Raw genomic sequence first — 27,196 nt, forward strand, 5'->3', positions numbered from 1 at the left:
AACCCTAGCATTAGCCTGAGTCACAGCCATTCAAATTTGATATTGATTTACACGAATTAAAGGTTGTGTGGTCGACTAATTATGAGAATTTGCTGCCATTTGAACCGCAGCTAAACTAGAGGCTTCAATCAGGAGTGGGTCGCAGCTCCCCAGCTGACGGGACCTGTTCTCACTCTCTTTGAAGGAGGCGCAGCCCGCCCCAGCGAGTGGGCAAACGCGGGGCCAACTCGTAATATGAGTGGGAGCATTTTCTCAGCCAGACCTTGTCGACAGTTGTCTAATGCAGAACCTCCACAAAACCTTTGGGCTTCGGGTAACAGCTGCACAAAGAGCCTCTGCTAACAAGGGCTGGCGAACTGTGCTGGTCAACGTGCACTGGGTGAGATGGCTGGGGGAACTCACCGCAAACGTGGAACAGCACAGACCCTCCACCTAATCTATCCAATACTAAAGGGCAGGCATTTTGCAGTTAAATGTCGGATTGGCGGCTCCTTCACAGGGCCAACCATATACTCAGTTTTCCTTGGAGATTAATCTTTGCCTTAACGGTACATTCACACCACCTGTAGGTAAAGCATCAGCCCACATCACACTGATACAGTCGCTGCCTGCCTCAGATTAAATATATTTTTACACATAAATTATGAATAAAGATAAGAAAATGTTTTAAACACGTAATATTTTCTTATTTCAGTAGCAAACACATTAAGGATTAAATGAAAATAATAAATTCTTTATCTTTTTGAATATCTCATAATTGCAGATTAATGAACTGAACTAGAACTGGGACTGTGCAAGTAGTGTGTGAACAGTAGAACAAGAAAGGAACTTATTGAGTTGACAAAATTCTAGATTAATTCATTGGTAGAATAGTTAACAATTTATAGACAGTTTATACAGCGCTGCGCTCGTTTTTTCCCGAATGACTTTTGACAAATCCCATGATTCCTTGCGTTTATCGGAATACCGAACTCGCTTATTGCTAAATGTATTTAAGATGGTAGATTTCAGGACACAAAAAGTATCTAGACATAAGCGATGGAGTAAGAAATGATATTGAGTAAATGGATCAACCATGGTTGGCTTGAATGGTGGAGCAGATACAAGAGGCTTGTTTCTAATTTCTATGTTTACGCAATTTGACTACAAAATTCTTGTCTTTATAGGTTTGAAATTGAAATTGAGCCCATTTTTGCAAGCTTGGCCTTGTATGACGTGAGAGAAAAGAAAAAGGTTGGTACTGTAAATATATTTTGGCCCTTAATTTTTTTTAATTCTCTTTCTCTCTAAGGACACTTAGCAAGTTAATGAAACTTGTGTTCCATTAAATATATATAGGAACCTTTTGTCAAATTTGCATTTAATGCTGGACAAGAATTAAGAGCAGGGTTGAATTTTCTTCTTCCTAAATATTGTCTTGCGTGAGATCAACCAATTAAGTATTCAAATGTGGAATATCTCGACCCCCTGCTCAGCGGTGCATAACCAACTTTGGACAGCTCCATAACCAACCAAAGTGTCTGGATTCGTAAAATAGATCCTTTGATTATTGTTATTTTGCTCATCACATGTCATGTGAATGCAGTTCGCAAAATAATTTTCTCATGGGCCAGTTACAATGTTGGCTCTGTTTTGATGCAGTTTTGTTTATATGATGGATTGCAGATTCTCCTTGCTGTACTTTTCTTTGATCTGATTGTTGCAATGTAAATAACTGGGATAGGACACAACCTAAAGTACCCATGGGTCAGCGACTAATTTTGCTTGTTAGGGAATGTTGGATTAAGGCATATAATCTAAAATTGGAACTTTTGTGGGGCAATTAAGGTGTTTTTAGAGGTGAAGATAGGAAAACAAAAATCAGCTTGCAAAAGATGCGAATGTTTGAATTCCTCTCTGTAAATGTCAGTTGATGCAGGGTCGTTTGTTAATTAAAAATTAGGAATTGTTATGTTTTTATAATCAAAGATAGCAAGTGACATGAGGAATACTTCAAGGCTGAATTTGTAGGATGTCCTCAATGCATTCAATCTATTTAAAAAAATAACTTAGTAATATTAAGGCATCTTTGATAGTAATATTAATGGTCATTTTTTTAAAGGGGAAATTAATTTGCAAATGTTAAACTCCCCTTTCCATGAATTGTAATGTCACATATTTTCTAGTTGCTGTGCTGTTACTTTTAAATTAATAATTGTGTTTGTCTTGTCTACTTCATTGTGCGTTGTTCCCTATTAACTGAAATTCCATGTGTGCATCTCTAGAGGGTAGCGTGGAGCTAATGCAAATACCATAGCTCCATTGAATATTTTGTAAGTTTATAAAAATTGGGTCTTTAATTTTTCTACGTTATACCAAATATTGTTTCTACTCCACAGATTTCTGAAAACTTCTTCTTTGATTTGAATTCTGAGCAAACTAAAGGCATGCTGCGTCCTCATGTTCCTCCTGCAGCTATTTCAACGTTAGCCCGATCAGCAATTTTTTCAATCACTTATCCATGTCAGGATGTTTTTTTAGTTATAAAGGTAAGAAATGTTTATTTTTAAATATTTTCTTCCCTTCTACAGCTCTCTAACACTGTGGTAAGATGTAGCCGTGTTTGGTTTCCCTTTATTCTGCTTCAAATGTGAACCTGGACACTGATTATATGGTAATGGGCCATGGGGGTGGGAGAACAGCATGGGCTTTGTTACCTTTGCTTAGTGGCAGAAGTTACTCGAAAATCAGAAGGAGAGGGGAGGAGCAACAATAACAACTTGTATTTATTGAAGCAGCTTTAATGTTAAACATTGATTGATATTTCTTACTGCCCTGTTACCCAAAACTTGTGTATGAATATTCAAGCCATTTGCAGATTACTGGAGTGAAGTGTACCAAATTATCACCCAGCGAACTTGCTCTGCACAATTAAGTATAGTTTTAATTGGTCTTTTTTTAATTTACGTGAATAATGTGGGGAAAGTCTTTCTCCATACACTCCTTGCAATGTATGTATAATATACTCAAGCTACAAGATCATTCAATTTCTGAGCTCAAAATCAAGGAGAAACGTTTGTGATTGCCACAGGACATTTGTTGGGTATGGGCCACACCTGTGCCAGGTTCAACAAGATCAAGTGCACCTTGCGTTGCTGACCAGGTTCTTTCCCCTGAAGGACAGTGATTGCCTTTGCCAGTATATTGTTTTTTTTTCTTTACCTTAACAATATGCTCCACCCTGATCCTGGTGCATGCTCCAGCCCCTCTGGAGCAACGCCTTCAGGTAATCGGACCTGACAGTGAAGGTAACAAATTGGTTGCACTAGCTGCTGAAGAATGCAGCTTTGCCGCAATTGACTATGGCCCTCATGGCCAGTTCAAACTGGTCGGAGATGGCAGATTCATCTGCAGACTGACATTGAGATTGAACAGAAGATATCACCCATATGCAGGTAAGTTTCTTGTATCTATGCATTTCCAGATCTAGCCAACAATATGTACCACCCAAAGAAGAGATGGGAGAAGGCACCTTGTTTAAGTACATTTTGTAAGGAAGCTTACTGTTTCTCACCTACAGGTTAGGACTGTACTACAGATGTATATATAGAGCAGTCATACTCAATTACAGATTCCCTTCGCAAAACGATTTTGATGATCTCTTTCATTATAGGTGTGTGCAATATGCTGTCAAAGATCTCTAGTCAGGCATTATTCACATAAAACTTTCTCGCCTCTTCACATCTTTCAAGATGCTTCTTTAAATTCACATTTTGAATAAGCATTCAGTCACCAGTCTTTAGCTTTAGATTTATTTCCATTTGAGTCATCCCTCTGTGAAAGGCAATTTATATTTATTTTGAAGGTAGTGCATAAACTCTTTGCTGGCCAAGAGACTCAGGCTAGGTTCACTAAAGCAATCTCTTGCACCCTAATGTGAATTCTGAAACTTTTCCAAGCCCGAGTTTATAATTGAAGAGAACATGCGACCTGCTGTTATAAATTATTTTGTTTCGTTTTTCAGTTGGAGAAAGTTCTGCAACAAGGAGACATTGGTGAATGTGCAGAACCCTACATGATCTTCAAGGAGTCAGAAACAGCCAAAGTAATAGTCTTTCTGAAATATTTTGGGAATGTTAGGAATTTATATTTACCAAGCAATGACTCTAACCTAAAACTAATAAGTAATTTCTAAATTGTAATTGAAATGTTATAACTCTGATTTGCTTTTAACAAGCTTGCACATAGTTATTAATCATGTGACAGTGAAGGGTAGACTGCCCTAGCTGATTTTTTAACTCGCAAGTTTAAGAACGGTGACAGAGCTTCAGTTGCCCCTAATTGTGTGTATATATATATATATTTTCATTTCTTACAGAACAAGGAAAAGTTGGAGAAGCTGAAGAGCCAAGCAGAGCAGTTCTGTCATAGACTGGGAAAGTACCGCATGCCTTTTGCTTGGACTGCCATACATCTAATGAACATTGTTAACAGTGCAGGAAGCCTGGAGCGAGACAGTACAGATTTAGAGATTGGAACAGGAGGTAATGCACATTTAACTGAATTTTCATAAATAACTTTCCATTCCAAACAGTTCCTCCAAGTGAAGCAACGATTCAGTGTAGAGAATGGTATTCCCTGCTCATTTTGCGGTGTCCTCTGCATTGGAGAAACCAAATGCACATTGGGTGACTGCTTTGTGGAGCATCTGTTTTAGATCATGCGGGTGATCCCAACCTTCCTGCTGCGTACCATTTTAGTTCTCTATCTCACTCCTGACTCGTGCATCCCTGGCCTTGTGCATTGTCATAACAAGGCCCAATGTGTAGGAATGTTACAAAAGTTTGAGATTTAAAAAATCAAGCCTGTAATTTATCCCATCAGATAAAGCATAAAAATAACTTTAATTTGATACCCAATTCACTTTCATATCTTCAGTATTAAAAATGTTATGGTCATTTGCATACTCAGAAATTAGCATCTTGTTCCCGATTGCTTTTCTATTGATCAAACCAAAAGCTGTGATCGAGAACAGTCAAAAGCCCATAACTTTCTTAAACATTAGGAGAACTGAATGAAATTTTCATTTATTATAGATTGAAGCGTTCCAAAACAAATATGAAATATCTTGCGTCCCTGATGGCATGAACGTTGAATTCTCCCAATTTTGCTAGCCCTTGCAGTCTCCTCCCCTTCCTTAACCCTCGAGCTGTCTCCTCCCACCCCCGTGCCCTCGGTCTCCTCCTCCTCCCTTTTTCCTTCCATCTCCACCCCCCATCAGTCTGAAGAAGGGTTTCGGCCCGAAACGTCGCCTATTTCCTTCGCTCCATAGATGCTGCTGAACCCGCTGAGTTTCTCCAGCAATTTTGTGTACCTATGAAATATCTTACTTGGATGACCTGAAATTAAAGCATATAATTAGTTAGTTACTTAATTGTAGCTAATTGCAAAATTGACCGTTGTGAAGGAAATAGTAATAAACACCCAGCCTCGAAAATTCAAAAATGTGATATTCTCAAGATCAGAACTTTAATATTATTGTATTATATGCTGTGAGTCCATAACAGACTGGTAAAGAAATTACAATTTCTAGCAAAAGACCAAGTCTTTATGGAGAAGATCAGTTGCTAGCTGGTACATTGGCATATCATAATCAGTAGCATCATCATAGTTCTCAGATTGTAACCAATAAGCAACTCTGTACACCTGGTTTTTCCTCAACTTTTCAATTTTGGCACTGTAAACTATTATGTTTTTGCTCTTTAATCACGCATGACACACCTTTCTGCCCACTACTTTCCCATTAAGAATGTCCTGTAGATCATCACATTTGGAGTAGTCCAAATTCAGATAATCTCTGCGAATGCTGTCTAAATCAGTCTCTTTTGCTGGGCACTTGGATTGACAATTTTGCATTTATTCTTCGGAGACATCCGTTTAAAATGTAACGGGAAAAAAACACTGAACAGCATTAACAGAAACAGGTTATTATTTTCAGTTTTAGAAATAAAAGGTAGAAATGATAAAGTTAAACGCTAAAACAAATAGTAAATACCCCAAAAAAAATTCATATTCATAAGTTTCATCAAATCAATTAAATTCATCTAATCAATTAATAAATTAATCTAAATTCAATTACTAGATCTAAACATCTATCCATTTCTTAAGAAAAGGCTAAAATATTTAAATAGTCTAAGTATCCAAATAACAAACTTATCCCATTCACACAAGAATTCACAATATATGATTTTTAATTCTCACTTTGTCATGAATTTCTATGCCAAATGGAAAGAATTTAATAATTCCCATAAATTAATCCAGAAACATCCACTCTCAGGATAATCAAAATCATTATTTTTTGCACAATACATCTGACTAAAACTGTAGTGTGGATATATAGTATGGAAATATTGATCATGGATAGACAATAACACAAAATATAGATGATTTAGATGTTGTTATGACATGATTGTGCAAAAAAAAAGAATTTGATTATCTTGAGAGTGGTTGTTTCTGGAATGTGATCGATTGGAATGTTGCCATTGCCACACATTTTAAGCCCATATCGGCAGACAAGATACGGCCGATTGGTATGGGGACCTAAGTAACATTTTCGCATCATAAAATTAAAATGAAACCACACCAAAAAGCAAGATAATATGATAAATATACGACATAGACATACCTTTTGTTTTGGCCTGAAGGCGTTGAAAGTGTTTTTAGTCGCGTTTAACTTCAATCCAGCGATTAAATCGTCAGCAATTTTTTTAACGGGAACGGTAGCGCAAATGATTTTTTTTCATCAGCTAGCAGCCCGAGGAAATCCCTCCCCGACAACCAATACAAACCTGCATTTTAATCCCGCCCACCCAAAGCCTCCAGAATCGCAAGCACAGGCAGTGGCAGATCTCTAGCGCCGCTGATGGTAGGTTTTGTAACAACGCTACAATGTAAGCTTGAGAAATAGTACCTAATCTTCCTAATGGATTTTGCAGCCTTCCAGATTCAATGTTAAACTTAAAAGCTATTTAAAAGCTCATGTTTTCACTGAGTATTATCACTGGCCATTTATACTGTATGTTGTTCATCTATTATAATTGTTTATTTATTCTTGTGAACTGACAAGGCCTAACATGCCAGTCATCTCCCTGATTTTATTTGTGTTTTAAAAAAAAATTATTTCGCTCTTTTAACTGTCCTTATTAATCATTCAACCAGATTGCTTCTTCACCTACCACTGCTTGTGACTAGCCTGACCTGAGGTATTCTCTTTGTAGATGAACACAAACTTTTTTTCACTTTCCACTGGTTCTACCTGACCAGCCGAGTATTTCCAAACTTTTCTGTTTTATTTCAGTTTTCCTGCATCTGCAGATTTTTGGTTTTCTCGTTCCCAGATTCTGCTGTTGCTGTCAAAGCTTTAGAATATAGAACAGTGCGACATAAGAACAGGCCTTTCAGCCCACTATGTTGGTGCCAACCATCATTTAACCTGCACATCTGCCTGCACGTGGTCTACATTCATATTTGTTGCCTGTTTGTGTCCGTCCAAATGTGTCTATACATCGCTGTTATATCTGTTTCCACCACTTCTTTTTGCAGCACATTCCTGTCTTGGTGAAATTCAATTTTAGACTTTCCCCATCTCACCTTAAAGCTATGCCCTCTAGTATTTGATATTCCCGCCTTGTTGGTTAATGGATTAGTATTAAGGCACTGACTAGTAGGTAACAGGTGAATTATTATTTAGTTCTTCGTGTAATGAAATACAATTACTATTTTAAAGGACCAATGCAGCAGTTATTCCTGAACAGCAACATCAGAAGGAATGACGGGATTGAGAATGGCGGAAATAACATGTGGGATTTTGGAGGGATGTTCAAAGTTTAAGGCTTGGGGGAGGAAATTAGATACAACGTGAAGTTATGTTGCAGTATTTGAGGGAAGGGGCTTTCTGTGACACTGAGGATTTTCTTAATTGTGTGATGTAATTTCCCGATAGAGCGGAAAGGTTCTTGGTCAGAAAGAAGGAACTCTGGACTGGTCGGGAGACGCTCTCTTGAACGAATGTCAACCGGGGACGAATCATGCAACCTTTCGAGTTTCAGGCCTGCTACACTGACGGTCACAAACTTCTTCAAACAGGTATCCTGACGTAGTTTCACATCATACATAAGAGGAGATAAGGCCACCTGATATAAAAGCAGTTAGTAATTTTATCCATAAATACAACATACCTCTTTCAATCCCTTCTTTGCTTCTCTTTCACCTCACGCTAATGTCTAGGAGGGAGATCGTCTTAGTGATGAAGATTTGTATAAATTCCTTGCTGACATGAGAAGACCCTCATCTGTTTTGAGAAGACTAAGACCAATCACAGGTAAGTTGTTCTTCTCTGTTGCTGCTGACAGTAGCTGAAATGTGGGTGAAAGTACTACCGTTAATGGGACAGTACATGCTGACATGGAATGTTTCATGGTAAAGCCTCTATTCTGCAGACAGAATGGTTGAAGCATGATATTTGGTCTCAGTAGCCAGAGAAAATCAGCCGGGCACCCTACTTATGATCGTAATTCAAAGACATTATTGTTCCCAAATCCCCCTTCATCAACACTCAAGGGTTGCCACTGACCAGAAACTCAACTCACCCACACAGATGTGGTGGCTAAAAGAACAGGTCAGTAGGATGGGTATCGTATCACACAAGATTATTATTGAGTGCTTTATGCTTGCCTGAGTGAGATGAATCTCAAAGAGTTAGATACCATCCAACCACCCTGTACATTCATTCCTTCCACCACTGATGCACAGTGGCTGCATTGTGGACCACGTACAAAATGCACTGCAGTTGCACACATTGGCTGCTCCCACAATGCTCACAAATCCACTACATGTCTGCAAACGTGTCAAGGGAATACCTGAAGCTTCAGGTTCCCCTCTAACAGCATCTGAACGTTGAAATATTTACTGCTCTTTTATTGCCTGGAATTTCCAATATAAGAATAATGTGGGAATATCTAGAGCGAAGAGAGAGCTAGATAGGGCTCTTAAAAATAGTGGAGTTGGGGGATATGGGCATAAGGCAGGAACGGGGTACTGATTGGGGATGATCAGCCATGATCACATTGAATGGTGGTGCTGGCTCGAAGGACCAAATGGCCTACTACTGCACCTATTGTCTATTAGCTTCACCTGAAAGACTGCAGTGGTTCAAGCAGATCTTCTGAAGGGCAATTGAGAATGGCCATAAATGCTATTAGTAATAAGAATTTTCCATTTAATTATTTAAATGTAAATTTGCAGTTACTCTTCCAGCGATATCCATATTCTACAGATGAAAAAATTAAAACGAGATATGGAAGTTTCCTTGTCAATCATGTAAATATTTATCGCATAAATCAAGTCTAATGTTAAACAAGGATGTAGGTTGCAAAAACGTTTGGATTGCAGGATGGATCTTATACTGAGGTATGCAACAAGGATTTGAATGGCTCTTTTCAGATTAATTTCAAAATGGAGAATCTGGGATTATTCTTCTTGAGCAAAAAAGATTGAAAGAAGATTTGCTGGAAGTGCCCAAGATAATGACTTGTTTATATCAGATAAATAGAGGGATTTTGCATTCATTAGCAGATGGTGTGTGGGCCAAGGGATACAGATTTAAAATCTTGCGCGCAAGGCACAAGAGTGATACGAGGATGACCTTATTGGTCATCATCTGGAACTCGCTGTCTGTAGGGATAGTGGAAAAAATTCAAATGATGCCTTCAATAAAGAATTGGATAGAAAGAATAATTGACAGAGCATTAAACAGAAGAATGGGACCAAGGAATTGTGCTTCTAGCAGTCGGCATTGTCCCGATGAACTTAATGACCTCCAACTGTGCTGTAAGACAAAGGTGATTTCTAGTGATTGTAGAGAGTTTTTTCTTTCATTCCTAAAAAATACTTCTAAATCTAGAAAATACTGGAAATGCACAATCAGGATCTGTCAGCTGTTGAAGTACTAGATTTCCATGTGATCTTCAACATTAACTTTATTTTCAAATGTTCCCAACATTCTAAGGCAGATCATCTTCCCCCTTTCCTACTCGTTGTTTTCCAAATTGATCCTCCTTTCTGCCTGGTTCTTAAAATTCACAAAAATGACTGAATAATCTTTGTATCACTGGGATATGAAAGTGCTGGAGTAATTCAGCGGGTGTGGCAGCATCCCTGGAGAACATGGATAGATGAAGTTTCAGGTCGGGACCCTTCTTCAGACTGATTGTAGGGGTGAAGAGAAAGGAGAGGCAGGACAAAGCGTACAGGTAATAACTAGACGCAAGTGAGGCAGATGGTTGAATCAAAGGCCAGAGTTTGACTGGACTGACGTACTGAGATATATCGAAGATAGCCAAAAAGTTGGAGTAACTCAGCAGGACAGACAGCATCTCCGGAGAGAAGGAATGGGTGACGTTTCGGGACAAGATCCTTCTTCAAAGATGTATCACTCGGCTTGAGTCTCACTAATCTTTTACCCTTCAGTTCATTCTCTGTCCATTCACATTCAGGACATCTTCGGAGCCTCCCACTTAGCTATGATGAAATGTACCAACATTTTTAAACGATAATTCATTGTTTCAAAATTCCATAATTTGCAGCTCTACCGTCTGAAAAAATTAAACCCTAAAGATTCTGAAATGTAATAGTGTTAAAACTTCTTTATCACTCGGCTTGAGTTCTCCTTTCCCTGAAAGAGCGGAGCCTCCCACTTAATGTTCATTTTAATTCATTGTTTCAAAATTCCATAATTTGCAGCCCAACTCAAAAAATTAAAACGCTAAAATCGAAATATAGTGTTAAAAAACTCCAGTTCTCCAGAAAATCCCCTTATTATTTTTATTTCTTTATGCAGCTCACGCCCGAGTTACCCCATTAGGTCAAACCCCGATCCTGACAAACCCTATCCTGACACTCGAGTGAGACCGACAAGAGATATCCTGGAGTTTCCATCGAGGGATGTCTATGTTCCTTACACCACCTACAGGTGAGATTAATACACCATACACTATACTGGTTCTTCATAACTTGTATAGTGTGCAAATAATTCTTTGGGGGAAATAGATAGGGACATTGAGCAGAGCTGCAACTCACAGTCAATTCTGATTGAACATTTGTGTTGGAAGGAACTGCAGGTGCTGGTTTAAACCAAAGATAGGCACAAAATGCTGGAGTAACACAGCGGGACAGGCAGCATTAGAAGGGTCTGAAGAAGGGTCTCGGCCTGAAATGTCACCCATTCTTTCTCCAGAGATGCTGCCTATCCCACTGAGTTACTCCAGCATTTTGTGTCTAATTGAACATTGCTGTCATTAATACATTGAATATGGACCATTTGAGGCTGTGGAGCAGTTCCTGTCAAAGGCTTCTCTTTTGTGATTGTTATGGTTAATCTGTTTGGTTGAAAGGCTGCAGAAATGTGTTATTCTATCTGTATTTGCTGCATGAAAATAGCCAATGAAGTACTGCAAATATAGCAATGTCAAAATGACGGAGTAAAATTTGGATCAAAAGTCATCTCATTATCTTGCATCTAAATTTGTCTATAAACTGCTGTGTTACCAGTGCCAATACAGTGACCTGTATATCTTCTATGCAGATTTGGATAAAGCAGATGAAGATAAGATTGAATATCAGTTTGCCATCAGGATTTGGGGATTTGTTTTTGTGAGAACACTGTGAGAATTTGTCAATAAAGATTAGATTTAATGAGATTGGATTTCCGGGAGATAATGTTTCTCTTGAATTATCCCGCGGCATATTTACCTTCCTTTGGTAGATTTTCTTCTAACTGTCCCACTTTTACGTTATTCTGTAAAAGTTTAAAAGAGTTAGTGGTATCTTGTCTTTTACGGGTTAGTTTTTATGTAAAAATTTTTTATGAAATTAGCAACATTATATTCGCTGTGATCAATCTGTCGAGGCACCTTGGAAAAGTGCTTAACTAGGTCAAGATGGTATTATTTCTACTAATTCATGGGAAACCTGGTTGTGACTTACCATGAAGATTAGATAATGGATCAAACAAATAATATGACTAATTATATGAGTAAAATAGCATTCAGTACAATGGAAGTATTCCAAGCCAGGAATATATCTTTATTCTACTTTATCTTATCAGACATTAATGTAATTATTTGGAATTAGTATCTGTGCAGACGTAAAGAAACAAATAAAAACCAATTTACAATGGAATTATTTTGGAAGATTTTTTTCAATTAAAATTAAAAATGCAGTGCTATTGTTTTAAGTTTAGTTCAGCTGTCATTGTACCTATGACGTGATTAGTTAACTTTATGAACATTTTAACAAGAATTTAACATTTATAATTTTCGAAATAAAAATGTTAAGAACAGTAAAACACCACATTCAAGACACAATTTCAGGTTCCATGTGAACCCGTTCACATTTTTGTTTTGTCTCAGCGCCTCCCTCCTCAATCCTCCCAACCACTCTACTCTCTCTGTACGGTCAGATTTCTTGACCACAACCCTCCCCTCACATCTGTTAATGATTCCACCCCCTTTTCGAGGCACACCCATAGGCTGAATCAGCCAACTGTTAGACATCAAGGTGAGCTTCCGAGCTCATGCACTCTCTATAGATATAACCCATCTATTGTAATGTCAGGAACATCACGCACCTCTTTCTCTGCATTGTCCATACTTTCATTATGTTCAGACTCAAGTTTTGTGATGTTCTCTTGGTTACTTGTCCATCTTCTCTCATTTACAACTCTGTTCCTTGTATCCCAACCATGCTGGGCCATCCACCCATGACTCAGACAGATTTAATATTTCTCTCCTTTTGTTCTCTGTAATCTCTTCAAACCCATCAACAACATTGTGAGCTGAAAAAATCTTGCTAATATCAGTGGATCAAGCAGCACCTGAGAAAAGCTGAACTCAGGTTGATGCACAAGCATTAGAAAGGGCCTTTCTGACAAAGCGAGTTACTCCTACATTTTATGTCTATGTTCGGTTTCAACCAGCATCTGCAGTTCCTTCCTACACCTTTCTGACAAAAACTGGTTATCTGAAATGATTGCGTTCATGATTGATGGAGAAGTGCTTTGTATCCAGGCCGAAGGCTAACACATCCTGTACCCGAGTTTGACTTTTTGAATCCCTATCAGCTCATTTACTATTACCCTAAACTTGTCACCCTAAACTTTTTTTAAGTCAATATTATTGACACAAAATAGAGTAGTATAATATTTAAACTTGATATTTATGCTTATTTTTCTGAGTGACTAGAAGCTCAAAGTCTTTGCTGCACTAACATTATTTTGGCATTGGTTAGATAATGGCATTTAATATTTGCACCACACATGTGCCTGGCAATAATCCTAGAAGATAAAGTAATGACTCAACCTTGATGTTTTGGGGAATACCACCATAGATTCCATTATCATCAACATCCTGGGGTCACCAGAAACTCAGCTGAATCAGTCACATAACTATTTTGGCCAGAGGAGCAACTTAGAATTTGGGCACCTTTCATTAAATGTTTCACCTCTAGGGCTTTTAAACATGGTCAGGTGTGTGAATAAGTACTCTTTTACTTAGCTTAGATGACTGTAACTTCAGCAACACTTGAGATATTCAACATCGTCCAGAAAATAGTGGTCAGCTAAGCCCCATCCTTTTGTACCCATCCCATCCAACTAAACAGTCATATCCTTCACCACTGAAACACTGTGACTTCAATGGGTGCCACAAAAAGAAAATATTGTGGTTACTTGCTTGGGCTATATGATTGAACCTTGCATATCTTCTGTCCCTGCTTTCAGGCAGGGGGATCAGGTCTGAAGAAGGGTCTCGACCCGAAACGTCACCCATTCCTTCTCTCCAGAGATGCTGTCTGACCAGCTGTTTGTGTCTACCTTTGATCAGATCAGACATATGGGAGCCACCATCTACAGGTTCCCCTTTAATTAACACATTATCCTGAATTAGAAACATCTGCTTTTTTCATCGTTGCTAAATCTAAATTCTAGAACGTGCTGTCTGACTGAATGAGCATGTTGCAGCACAGGGACATTCTTTTACACACAACAGCCAAGTTCTATTTCAATTTCTCTTTAATGCATTTATTCATTACCTCATCAGATCTCTTAATCTTCACCTTTCCCCAAATCCTTTGTAATGTTTATTGGATCCCAATTACTGGCTGCTTTCTTTGTCTTTTACAGCTACCCTCTTTCAAAATTTAATTACCTTTCAGATGAAAACCATGATGTCCTTTCTTCTAATCACCTATTTTTTATTTTGTATTTGAATCCATTGTCATGGGAAATGATAGTTAAGGCTTTATTTCATTAGATTTACCTGAATAACTTTAAGCATAGCCGGTATCATTTCTCATGCTGTTGTCTCTGTCTTTAGTAGAGAATTTCATTCCTGTCTTTTCAGTCATTGTATTGAAGAGATTTCCCAGGAGGTTACTAGACAGTGTAATCTATCTCCCTTTCATGCAGACTGGAGGTATACTTTATGAAATGCCTGTCACTTTTCTAGTCTTCCAATTCAATGTGCAGGCTGTAATCCCCTTGTCATATTGTATGGTGTACCTTTTCCAGTCTGAACCAGAATTTATGTATCATAAGCATCTGCTACATGCTGCCAGCTTTAAACAACATTGAAGAAGAATTTGAGAATAAAAACATTTGTAAAAGTGAATTAGTACATGCTTGAAGTGGAACTTAAGGCCCAGATCAGCTTTGATTCCACTCAGCCAAGCTGTACATGTCCACTTTATCATTTTGAAAAATGGTGACCTGAGTAGAAATCACAGCCAAAGTCTAACACAGCGTTGTGTCTTCATAATTTCTGTGGAGGCCAAATTAAAAAGTTATTTGAACTTTGGATGATCATAGTTTCCATCCTTAGTCTTGCTGATTTCCTGATTTCATTTTGGGTACCAAAGGAAGGAAATTAATTACTCTCGCCTGTCCAATGATGTAGCATTTCAGCGTAAGATTGTTCTCCACTGACTCATTCTCAAAAGTACTCGTGAATATAAATATGAGCTTAACTGTTTAACTGTGATGACTTCTGACTTTTATAAGTCTGTGCTTGCTTGTTTGTTCTCTCTCTCTCTCTCTCTCTCTCTCTCTCTCTCTCTCTCTCCTCTCTCTCTCTCTCTCTCTCTCTCTCTCTCTCTCTCTCTCTCTCTCTCTCTCTCTCTCTCCTCTCTCTCTCTCTCCTCTCTCTCTCTCTCTCCTCACTCTCTCCTCTCCTCCTCTCTCTCTCCCCTCTCTCCCTCTCCCCTCTCCCCTCTCCCCTCTCCCCTCTCCCCTCTCCCCTCTCCCCTCTCCCCTCTCCCCTCTCCCCTCTCCCCCTCTCCCCCCCTCTCCCCTCTCCCCTCTCCCCTCTCCCCTCCTCTCCCCTCTCCCCTCTCCCCTCTCCCCTCTCCCCTCTCCCCTCTCCCTCTCCCCTCCCCCTCTCCCCTCCCCCCTCTCTCCCCTCTCCCCTCCCCTCTCCCCCTCTCCTCTCCCCTCCCCTCTCCTCTCTCTCTCCTCTCTTCCCCCCCCCCCCCCCCCCCCCCCTGTGCTATTGAACTGTATTATTGAGCGAAAACAGAGAGAAAAGGAAATGCTCCCTTTGGCTGAATGTTACCAAATTGCCATCTGGTCACTGTCCTGCCCTCTTCCCATAGCAGGTACCTTTTAGAATGGTACGGTTGAATCGGCTTCCAACTGCAAGCCTTGCCAATTCATCCCATACTCAAACCACTCTCTGTGTAAATAAAATGTTTCTCATGTTGTTTCTATTTTTAACTAATCACTTTCATTCTTTGTACACTGGTCTTCACCTTCCCACCAACGGAAATATTTCTCTTTACCCGCTATGTTCATCATTTTAAATACCTCTTTCAGATCTCCTCACAGCTATTGGTGTTCCCCTGCTCCAAATGCCCTTGTCCTTGATCATGGGATGGAGAGGTGCTATAATGAAAAACATTTTCCTAAATGATTTTGAATCACTTTCTCATCCTGCTCATCCATTATCAACTAACTGTGTGCATATACTTTCTTTGCCCCTTTTATAACTTTGCCTCCTCACATTCTTCTCACCAAAATGTAAAACTTCAAATTTCATCTGCCATCTGTTTTTCAATTTCACCAGAGGATTTAGATACGTCTTATTGTTCTTTAAAAATTTACTATACCTCTGAAGTTTTGCGTTATCTGCAGATTTGTACTTTGTAAAATTATACTTGATCCAAGTCATTAGTGTATAGAGTCATAGAGTGATACAGTGTGGAAACAGGCCCTTTGGCCCAACTTGCCCACACCGGCCAACATATCCCAGCTACACTAGTGCCACCCGCCTGCATTTGGATATCCATCCAAACCTGTCCTATCCATGTACCTGTCTAACTTTCTTAAAAGTTGGGATAGTCCCAGCCTCAACTAACTCTTCTGGCAGGTTGTTCCATATACTTGTAACTTTGTGTGAAAAAGTTACCCCTCGGATTCCTATTAAATCTTTTCCCCTTCTCCTTCGACCTATGTATATTAAGATGAACAATAGTCCTGGTACTCACCTTTGAAGTATTCCACTTGCCTCCAGTTCAAAAAGCAACCTTTCACTGCTACTCCCTGTTTCCATGTTGCTGAACCAGTTTACTGACAATGCTGCTGGGGCATTTCATTAGAAGCTTTTTGAGAGTATAGTATACCTCATCAACAAGACTTGCCTCATTAGACCCCAGTATCCAACATTTCTGTACAGTTAGCTATACACGCTGAAACAAAGAACAGCACATGTTGGTTTACAAAAAAAACACAATGTGCTGGAGTGACTCAACAGGTCAGGCAGCATCTCTGGTGAATATGGATAGGTGACGATTGTTTTCAATTATGTCAACAGCTGTGTTTTATTTTTTTCTGCACTATATTACTCTCTGCTTGCTTATCCAGGAAGCACTGCTTTTAATTTATCTGCTTTCCACCATCATGGAGTGTACCTAGACGAGCTGAAAATCTTAATCTTAAAGGCTTCCCATTGTTTAATGACATTTCTGCCTGTAAGTCTTTGATTCCAGTTTACCTGATCTGTATCTGATTTCATCTATTTGAAATTGGGCCTTCTCTGATTCACTGATTTTATCTTGGATCAGTCTGCATTCTTTTCTGTACTGCTTTATATCGTAGGATATTTTCAGCCAAATGTTCCCATTAATACTTGTTACCTCTTTGCTGACTCTATTCCAGAACTAGGTCTAGCAATGGACTAAAAACATATTGGTGAAGAGACTTGGTCACCTTCAGAAACCTCACTCTTACTTTGCCTTTTATAATATCCAGGTCTATATTTGGATAGTTAAATCATCATTATCATTCTTCTGTAAAGTTAACACCTCTCTGCCATTACCCTTAGTTTCTTGTATATGGCAACCTATAGAGCAGTCCCAGTGGGGTCATTGCACCTCTTTAGCTTTTATGTCTTAACAGATAGACTCCGTTCTTGATCATTTCAGGATGTTAACTCTCTCCAGAGATGCAATACTATACAGGTGCACAACCTTTTATCCGGTGTTCCAGAAACCGAAAAGCTCCGAAAACCGGCCATTTTTTCCAGATGTCGTCTGCGCACCAAAGCTCGCGTTTGGCGCCAAACTTGACCCAAAACGACCCATGGTCAACCCAGGTCTGTACTACTGTAGCAGCTGCCTCCTCCCTGGAGACCGGGAGACGCTTAAACATCTGTAAATCATTGCTTAAATGTTAGTCAGTTAGTTTGGAGGGCTTTTATGTGAAGGGGGGTGAAGGGGTAAACTTTAATTCTTAGTCCCCTACCTGGTCGGAGAGGCGGGGAGCGGTCAGTGCCTTACCGGTTCGCCGTGCAGTAAGCTCCGCAGCGCTGTGGCCGGTGGGGCTGTGGGCGGCGCTGGTTGTAGCTCCGACCCCGGCAACTCTACCCCTGGCTGCGAGGCGCTCCAAATCCAGCATTTGCCCGCGGCCTGACGCCCCAAAAATTGAAATGTCGGGAGTCGGGCGGCGTCGCAGCGGCAAGCTCCGGAGCGCTGTGGCCGCCGACCCACAACATCGCGGAGCGTCGCTGGATTTGGAGCCGCGCAGCCAGGGGTAGAGTTGCCGGGGTTGGAGCTCCAACCGGCGTTTCCCGCGGCCGGACGGAGCCCCCAGCTCCGCGGCTCCAAATCCAGCGACGCTCCGCAAACGTTGGGAGTCGGCGGCCACAGCGTTCCGGAGCTTGCCGCACGGCGACCCGGGAAGGCATTGCCCGCTCCCCGCTGGTATGCCAGCGCTGCGATGCCGCCGACTCCCGACATTCCCGGAGCTGGGACGTCCGGGCCGCGGGCCGCGCTGGATTTGGAGCGCCTCGCAGCCAGGGGTAGAGTTGCCGGGGTCGGAGCTACAACCAGCGCCGCCCGCGGCCGGACGGAGCCCCCAGCTCCGCGAGGTTGGGAGTCGCCGACCAGGTAGGTAGGGGACTAAGAATTAAAGTTTCCCCCTTCACCCCGACTCCACCACCACCACATAAAATCCCTCCAAACTAACTAACTAACATTTATGCAATGATTCTCCCGGTCACCCGGGAGGAGGCAGCAGCTCCAGACTTTTCAAGCCGCCCGCGCTACCTACCTAATCTACGCTAAAAATCTTCCATTCTGAAATCCGAAAATGTCCGAAATCCGACAAGTGTCTGGTCCCAAGGCTTTCGGATAAAAGGTTGTGCACCTGTAGTACTGCCTTTAGTGTCTGCTTCGTTCTTCCCTTCCTGTGTTTTATGATTATTTAACACCTAGTTTCTAGGTTAGATTTAGACGCAAACCTAGTATGTCCTCTGTTAATGTGACACCAGAATCCCATGTGATTAGCTGCACTTGTGGATCACCAACCTTGTTTAAAACGCTTTTTGTATTTTTGTGAATGCACTATAAACCTACTATGCACCTATTTTATTGATGCAATCACCATATCATTGCTAAGGCATGTAAAGAACATGTAGGATCAGTAAGTTTGATGTAGGGTTGTGTAATAGGACTGTAATGTTTGCTTTAATTAACATTTGAGGTTTTAGGGTTAAAAATTGACTGTGGTGGTTATTGAGGTCAGATAAAGCTTGCTTGATATGATTGACTCGCTTTTTTTAATGGAACTTGCGGAAAGAGGTACATGACCGAAAGTTCAAACTCTGGGCAGACCTTTGAAAGCTCCCAATAGTTCAGTTTTTTTTTTTGTGGGCACATTGGTTACAGATCAAGGAGCTATTTAATCATCTCTGCTGAGTTCGGGGAATTGGCTTTCAGAGGTTGAGGGTTGGGGAAACGGGGTCAGATGATGCTGGTTTGGTGTTTAACACATGCTGGAAGGAGTGCTTCACGAAAAACAGCTTAAAACAATGGAGACACGTGGTTGTGACAGTTCAGAAAGTAACCTTCTGACATCTAATGTACACCAAACACAAAAAGAATGTCAGTCTGGTTGGAGTTCCAAACCAGAATCCACTGGCTGAGTCTTTGCTTGATTCACTGTAATATGCTACTGCCTGGCACAGTGTATTGTGCTGCTGTACTCCTGCCTGACTGACTGTACAGTGCTGCTATATCTCTGCCTGACTTACAGTAATGCTATTGTAGCCCTTCCAATCTTAGTGTACTGTGCTACTGTACCCCTTGATGACCTGTACTGTGCTACTGTACTTCTGCCTGACTTTGTGTAGTGTGCTGCTGTGAACCTACCTGACCAATTTAATAAAGAGACTTAAATGTAATTTGTTTTCTCCTCCCCAAACAGCCAGATGGAAATAGGCCTCCATGTTGGTTCTTTTTAAAATGTTCTCTCCACATTTTAAGCTCAGCAGGAAACCAGAATGGTTCATTGGTTGGGAGGAATTGCATTTCATATAAACTTCAGTGATATTGAAATTAATCAGTATTTGAGAAATAAATGTTGAGACCATTTTATTCAATTTAGTTTTCTGAATTCCTTTTGCAAAGATGTTATCCCTCTGGAAACTGCAATTTTGATATCTTATCAAATTCTGATTATTTTTAGTGTCGGTCTGGTCAGTGTTAGCAGGTCTTTCTGTAACCAAAAAATGATTCTGCCCAATTCTTATAATATTCATTAATGCACGTACACACATGTTTCCATGGGAATGACCAAGTACAATTTGATGTATATTAATCTAACTCAACCAGCATCTCAACAACTCCCAACTACTCCATCATAACAATCCCTCTCAAATTGACGGATATAATTTACTGAAGATTTTTCCAGAGATGTTGAGATATCTTCCAGTGAATCAAAGCCATTTTTATAGGCTGGTCAAATCTGCCTGATCCATTAAATCTTTGCTGGATGACTGTAAGAACCAAATGTAAAAACCCTACAATAGCTCCTCCATAAGGAGGAACATTGAGCATAAACAATGAATAAACTGCACAAAACGTTGTTTCAAAGATATTTATAGTACCACATAAGATTTCTGCTGAAGACAGACAAAAGGCTGGTGTAACTCAGCAGGTCAGACAGCATCTCTGGAAAAAAGGATTAGGTGACGTTTCAGGTCGTGAATCTTCGTCAGACTGATTGCAGTCGGGGAGGGAGGGGTGGGGGGGGAGAGAAACTGGAACATGAGGAAAATAGGGAAGGGAGGGTGGAGAGAGGTGTTTGTACAAGCTACCCAAGCGAAACATGAGGTACTGTTCTTCCAATTTGCATGCGGCCTCACTGGAAAAGGAGGAGGCCCAGGATAGACAGGCCAGTAGGAGGTCCTGTACATTGGTGAGATGAAGCATAGGGTCGACGGCCCACCAAGGGCTACTGGATCTCCTGGTTGCTAACCATTTTAACTCCTCTTCCCATTCCCATACTGACCTTTCTGTCCTGGGCCTCCTCCATTGCCAGAGGAACGGAAAAAGTTGGAATAACTCAGCGGGTCGGGTAACAACTCAGGAGAAAAAGAATAGGTGATGTTTTGAGTTTAGACTCATCTTCAGGGGAGAGGGACACGAGAGATATGACAAGGTACATAGAGAAAATGAATGAATGGTATGCAAAAAGACAAATCAAACCCAGCAATAATGACCAAGGAAAGGTGGAGCCCACAGTGGTCCACTGTTGGCTGTGGAGAAGGTGATAACAAGTGATACAAACACAGTGAAACTCAGCAGGACGACAAATAAACTAGTATGACGACTAGGGTGGGGCAGGGACGGAGAGAGAGGGGATGTAAAGGTTACTTGAATTTAGAGAAATCAATATTTATGGGTTGTAAGCTGCCAAGCAAAATATGAGGCGCTGTTCCTCCAATTTGCGTTTGGCCTCACTCTGACAGTGGAGGAGGCTCGGCAGAAAGGTCATTGTGGGAATGGGAAGGGGAATTAAAGTGTTTGGCAGTCGGTCGGCCAAGGCGGACTGAACAAAGATGTTCAGCTTCGGTAGCTTACAACCCAGTGGTATGAATGTTGAATTCTCCAATATTAAGTAACTTCGACAAATCCTCTTCCTACCCATTCTTCCTCCACTAAAAGATCTTTAACCAGTTCTACAGTTCACAACTATGCTTCCCTCTTGAAATCCCACCTGTCTCGAGCCAACAATTGCCCAACAAACCTCCTTACTTACCTCCAGTACCGCCTCATCTGTTGCTGGCTCTGATTTGTTCTGGTTTTTTTGTTGGTAATGTTTTCTCACTTTATTTCACTCAAGTCTTCTGGATTTTATTTCAACAGTTTTCTGAATGGTGCTGTCCACACTACAACAATCTACCTATCATTACATCCCCGAAGAAGGTCATTTACCTAAGCAGATCCTTGCAGGTCCCCACAGAGCAACCCCCTCATTTTCTGTTGCATTTTTTGTATAAAAAGAAAATGTCCAATAGTCAGTGATTCTACCAACATGTCTCTGGAATGGTGGAGGAAATTAGAGCACTCAGCAGAAACACATCGGTCATGGGGAGGGTGTGTAAACTCCACAGTGACAACATCCACGGTCAGATTAGTCCCTGGTCCTTGAAGCCAAGAGACAGCAACATTACCTGCTATGTCTCTGTACTGCTGGTATAGTATTTGTGTACTTATATGGCAGCACTTGCTTTTATGTAGCACTCTCCAAACATCCAACTGGCTACAGGAACATTAACATACAATGATTGACTTTACAGTATGTCAGTTTTGTTGTATTTTCACTGACTATAAAAGCCTTTGCAATTAGCCGGAAGGTCTGCATTTATTAAAAATAAAAGATTAGATATCGGAATCAAAATTAATAGTACTCAACTAAGAAAGGGATTGTAGGATTTGCCAATCCATAGTTAATTTAATCTTTCCCAAGAGATTTGTTTGTATAACAAAGCGCTATGGAGACAGGTATATTGATTATATGAATAACAGATTTATTACGCAAGTTGTAACCTGTACAAAGAAGCAATACATTACAAAGATGATAGTTGGTGGTGTTGTGTCTGTTGTCCCCTGTTGACCGCAGATTATCTTCCCTCTGGTTGCACTTTCTCTCCCTCTATATCTCTCTCTCTCCCTCTCTCACGCACCCTATATTTGATGTGCTTTTTCTCTTTAATCTAACCTCAAACTACATATTGTATTCACAGAATCTTCCTCGGGTTCCTTTCCTTTCAAAACTGCATTTTGTATTTTAATTTATTACTTGCCTTCTCCTCTCTTCTGCAGATTGAGCTATTCTTCATCATCCTTGTTCACTTTCTTACAGACTTGAATGGGACCCTTGTACTAATTGTGGAGAATTGTGTGACAAATGTTGCTTGCCTCAACAGCATGAACCATTTGACCCTTCCTTTGCTCTATTTATTTCTTAATTAGTGTTCTGGCCCAACTGTTTCCAGTGCCTTACTTCATCAGCATGCTATTTAATCAATATACCTGTCTCCATAGTGCTTTATTTCATGTGATTTTTCAGTCTCGTGGTCTACAGTCTAAATTAGTGCTCAGCTTTCACCCCTTCATGTTTTAAGCATAGTTCTGTCTTCAGCACGTTCTTTGTAGTTTGCAATAATTTCTGGCTTAACAGACCCACCACATTTTGCTCTTGTCCATTTCATCACAGATTAGATATGCTTGTTTGTGAGTCTTGTCTGTGAATATTGACTGGCTGAAGATGGGGTGCAGAATTTGTAATCTCGATTTTGTTTCCATATGAAATAAACAGACGCTGAGAATAGTTGTAATTCCCTGTATCATTACATATCCTTGGACGTAGGGTGTTGCTGATCTGTATGTATTTACAAGGGAAATTATCAATCAAGATACCACATAAACTTTATTGCAAGGCTGAACCTGGCTATTGGTGAGAAATGGTCCTTACAATCAGAGTTTTGATAGTTCTGCCCAGTTCATTAAGCTCCTAAATGGATTGTGTGACACAACAGTTTTAGAGTTTTATTTGTTTGAAAGAGAAACGACTCGGAAAAAGCAGCTACTTTTCATCCAGTTTCTGTATTTGAAGCTTCTGCTTGTTCAGGTGACTCTGTTGATTATGTAAAGTGTTGATCAAGCTTTTGATATTTTTGTTTTGTTCTTCAATAAGAACCTAGTGGAACAAAATGGATGAAATAATACTCAAAGTAAATAACAGTAAATTTCTGTGCCAGACTTCCCAATGACCATTTTAACATTTGTAACGAATAACTAAATGTAATTTGTAGGTCGTCATTGCTATTGGTACAGTGTGATGTTGATATGAACATGGCAGTAAAAGTTTATGAAGGTTGTCAACTGCTTTAGGATGCTCTGTGCATATGGTGCTTGATTGAAAGGAAGTGCTCAGATGTGCACAATTAAACTCAGTGGTGGAAGAGAACCTTCAGGTTGGACTCCTTCAAATGTTGTATTTGCCCTCTACGCAATTCTCCTTTGGATGCCCGCCATTATATATGGAATCTCTTATTATCCCAAATAATGCCAGACACCTTTCTCAAGATCCAATTGCAATTTCGCAAATCCCATACCCCACTCTCCCGATACCCTGACCTGACCCTGACCCTGACAATGCCAAATGAGAGTAAACTTTACCATGGGATTTAACTATGGGAGGTCCACAATTAAATGTTTATGGCCCACCAAACCTTACTGTTTAATGTGCCCTTTCCAGCACAAAACAGTTTCTACTGTGAAATGTTTCTCTATCACATCTTGCATGGATTCTTTCACAAGATGAGTGTAGCACGTGGTGTAAGGCATTTACACAATAATGCATTCTGCAATACAACATATGGAAAGCCATTAACTATTGGCATGCATCTCAAGCCTCTCAATAACTCCGCACTATTTCAGAACACACTTAGTTCTCACAGTAGATATAAATATAGTACAGTGTAATTTAACATGCTAAGCTGTAGCTAAACATTTCTATTCTCTAAGCTATACTTGTGAGCTGCTCTAAAGAACGCAGTAATTAAGCCGCACCACATGAGACATGACAGAGATCAGTATTTGTCATTTTCAATGCAAGCCTATATATCCGTCATGACAGTACGGAATTTGTCTAATGGAAAAAACCCTCTAAAGCCATTAATTAAAAAAAAAATATTATTCTTGTGTGCACGTTGTTATTCTTGTATTGATCTTTGCGCCCATATTAATGGCGTTCTGTACTTTTGCTGGTGAGAAATTAAATACAAAGTTTTACTGAAACTCTTAATATTTTGCAGCTGGATTGGCATAATGGAATCTTGCATTCTTAGTGATCTACCCCCTCCCTTTCTCTGCTGGGTTTCTGTGGTATTGTATGTCGTTTAAATGACAGCAAGTCATGCAAGGGACGATTCTTTCAAATGTAAATTTAGATAGTACTGCTATGTCACTTGACCATATGGGTTGTAGCCAACTTACATTGCCTGCACCTAATATCCACAAATTCCCTTTCCAATGGGGATCACTAAATGGGATTGTGGAAGGTTGTTTCTTGGCTCAAGTGCACGGAGAGCAATAGTATTCCCACTTGACTGAGACGGCTAAGTACAGAGAGAAATGTTCATTCCCAGGCCCTTTCTGGTCTCTAACACAAGATCCAAGCCATACTACCCCATATTTTTAACATAAAAATATACCTACTTTTAGAGATGGGATCTTCTTTATCTCCAATATTTCTGATTTGATTTCATTCAGTTTGTATAATTTGTCTTCTAGACCTTCTACTTTTGTTTCTAGAACAGTTTGATTCTCCACAATGCCATTTAATTTTTCTCTGATATCAAGCGATATAATTTTCAGTTCATCATTTCTGGCTTGCAGAATTGCAGTGTGGTTTTTCAGCGTCTGCTCATCAAGTTTGATCCCGTTGGTTTCCTTTGAGAGTTCAGTGAAGGATCTGTCGAAAATGCTAATTTTTTCAAATATTTCCTTCACTTGATCTTTAGTTTTCTGGACAAAGTCTTTCAGACCATGTCCCAACTGAAGTAGCCCATTGGCTAAAATCCTCACATCATCCAGCATTGCAAACCCAGAAGAAGGTTTTGATCCAGAATAGTCAACATGCATCTGGACAGAGTAACCGGACAGTAATAAAATGAGGAATGCTGCAAAAAACATTTTCGTTCTGTCAGTAGTTGTGTCACTGGCCCTTCCAGCAAAGTCCTTTTTATACATGCCTGTGTTGACCATTTCATTCCACAAGTTGATGATTAAACAGGCTCATCTTGAACTGGTGTTGAGACATAATGGGGAAGAACCACCGGTAAAGTCAACATGTGTAAATAGTACAAAACTGAGCAAACAATATGATTGTTACTTAGTTAAATACTAAGATGTTTTAGTCTGAGTTTTGATGTTCCTTTTACCCCAGATGTACATCATTCCTTTGTTTCTCTGAAATGTCGTCCTTATTTCCTTAACTGGACTTCCCTTCCACCAAAGTGGATAGAGTTTTTGATTGCACATCATTTATATCCCACAGCTCTGCACTTAACCCCTTACCTCCTGGACAGAGCAAGAATAGACGATTTCAGCAGGTTGCTGCATTATGACCAGGATAATTGAAAATGTTGTTAATCAGATAAATTCCAACAGATATATGGCTCGATAAAACTCCAATATTCTGCTATGTGATTAATTGGAAATTTGGGTTGTTCATATTTTCTTCAATATGTTGGGACCTTGGATTCCATGCTCCCTTTAAACTCTTTTGAGCCACAGTACATGCACCTCCCTTTAATACACAGGGCCCCCATATCTGTGGTCTCCAGAAACTCAAAGTGCTGGAGGAACTCAGCAGGTCAGACAGCATCTGTGGAGGAAATGGACTGACGTTTCGTCTCGGTCTCAAGCAGACTCCCAACTCGAAACGCCATCTGTCCATTCCCTCCACAGATGCTGCCTGACAACTGAAATCCTCCAGCATTAAGAGCAAGTGCAGTGGTAGAGTTGTTGCTTTACAGTGTCAGAGACCTGGGTTTGATCCTGACTACGTGTGCTGTCTGTACAGAGTTTGTAGAATGTCAGGGATGCAAAATTGGGATAGCATGGAACTAGTGTATGGGTGACCATTGGTCGGCGCGGACACGGTGGGCCGAAGAGCCTGTTTCCACGCCGTATCTCTAAACTAAACTAAACTTTGTGCTTTGCACAAGATTCGACTACTTGCAGTTTCTGCTGTCTCCCTTGAAACTCATTTCAGCCCAAGTCCTGTGTTCTCTTGAAACTCACAAGGGCCCAGTCCCTGAGCTTCCTTTAAATATACTGGATTCTTTGGAAAATTGTGAGTAAAAAGTGTATTGGAGCGTTAATTAGAATAACAGTAGTAGTCTGGAAAATATGCCTGTCAGGCAGCACCGAAGTCCCAAATTTGAATGGATTAGCAGAGTTATGCTGTATTACATTTTGGCAAGAAAGGTAGTCAAATTGCTCAGAAATAAGAATCTAAGTAGAAACAAGGAACAAAGAGATATTGGAATTCTAGAAAAAAGAGGTATTGGAAGTCTTGGAGCACTGAATGGTGGATTAACCCCCAGAGCCTGATGAAATGTATTCCCAAACAGGTATGTTCTGACAATGGTGCTTTGAGGCTTTGATGCTTTGAGGGCCTAAAATGATTTGTCCAATGTTCAGTCAGCACTAATTAGATTGTATTGCAAATAGTCCTCAATAAGAGAAATTACACGGACCAGTTAATCTTAACCTTGATTGAGGTCTTACCGGCATCTTTTGAAGTGGAGCTGTT

General features: G+C 40.2%; 2 protein-coding genes across 2 annotated transcripts in view; one reads left to right on the forward strand and one right to left on the reverse strand.

Moving 5' to 3' along the window:
- Positions 1–27,196, forward strand: part of dock7 (dedicator of cytokinesis 7) — a 134,540-nt gene that overhangs the window by 23,650 nt on the left and 83,694 nt on the right. Inside the window, 7 exon segments of the mRNA XM_055642095.1 lie at positions 1,167–1,233; positions 2,379–2,528; positions 4,004–4,084; positions 4,358–4,523; positions 7,982–8,124; positions 8,266–8,359; positions 10,780–11,008. Of these exon segments, the coding sequence (XP_055498070.1) occupies positions 1,167–1,233; positions 2,379–2,528; positions 4,004–4,084; positions 4,358–4,523; positions 7,982–8,124; positions 8,266–8,359; positions 10,780–11,008 (930 nt within the window).
- angptl3 (angiopoietin-like 3) lies at positions 22,377–25,914 on the reverse strand. The gene is made up of 2 exons (XM_055642098.1): positions 25,093–25,914; positions 22,377–23,569 (listed from the first exon to the last, which is right to left on the reverse strand). The coding sequence occupies exons 1-2, from the start codon at positions 25,639–25,641 to the stop codon at positions 23,456–23,458; spliced, it is 663 nt and encodes a 220-aa protein (XP_055498073.1). The 5' UTR covers positions 25,642–25,914; the 3' UTR covers positions 22,377–23,455.

This window comes from Leucoraja erinacea, chromosome 10 (assembly GCF_028641065.1).
Source record: "Leucoraja erinacea ecotype New England chromosome 10, Leri_hhj_1, whole genome shotgun sequence".
Lineage (NCBI taxonomy): Eukaryota > Metazoa > Chordata > Chondrichthyes > Rajiformes > Rajidae > Leucoraja > Leucoraja erinaceus.

Bases quoted from the DNA above. Each gene is read 5' to 3' on its own strand.
- angptl3 (XM_055642098.1), bottom strand. From the start codon at position 25,641: ATGGTCAACACAGGCATGTATAAAAAGGACTTTGCTGGAAGGGCCAGT. The intron at 23,570-25,092 runs GTAGGTATATTT...TTGTTCCACTAG, and splicing joins AGAAGATCCCATCTCTAAAA to GTTCTTATTGAAGAACAAAA.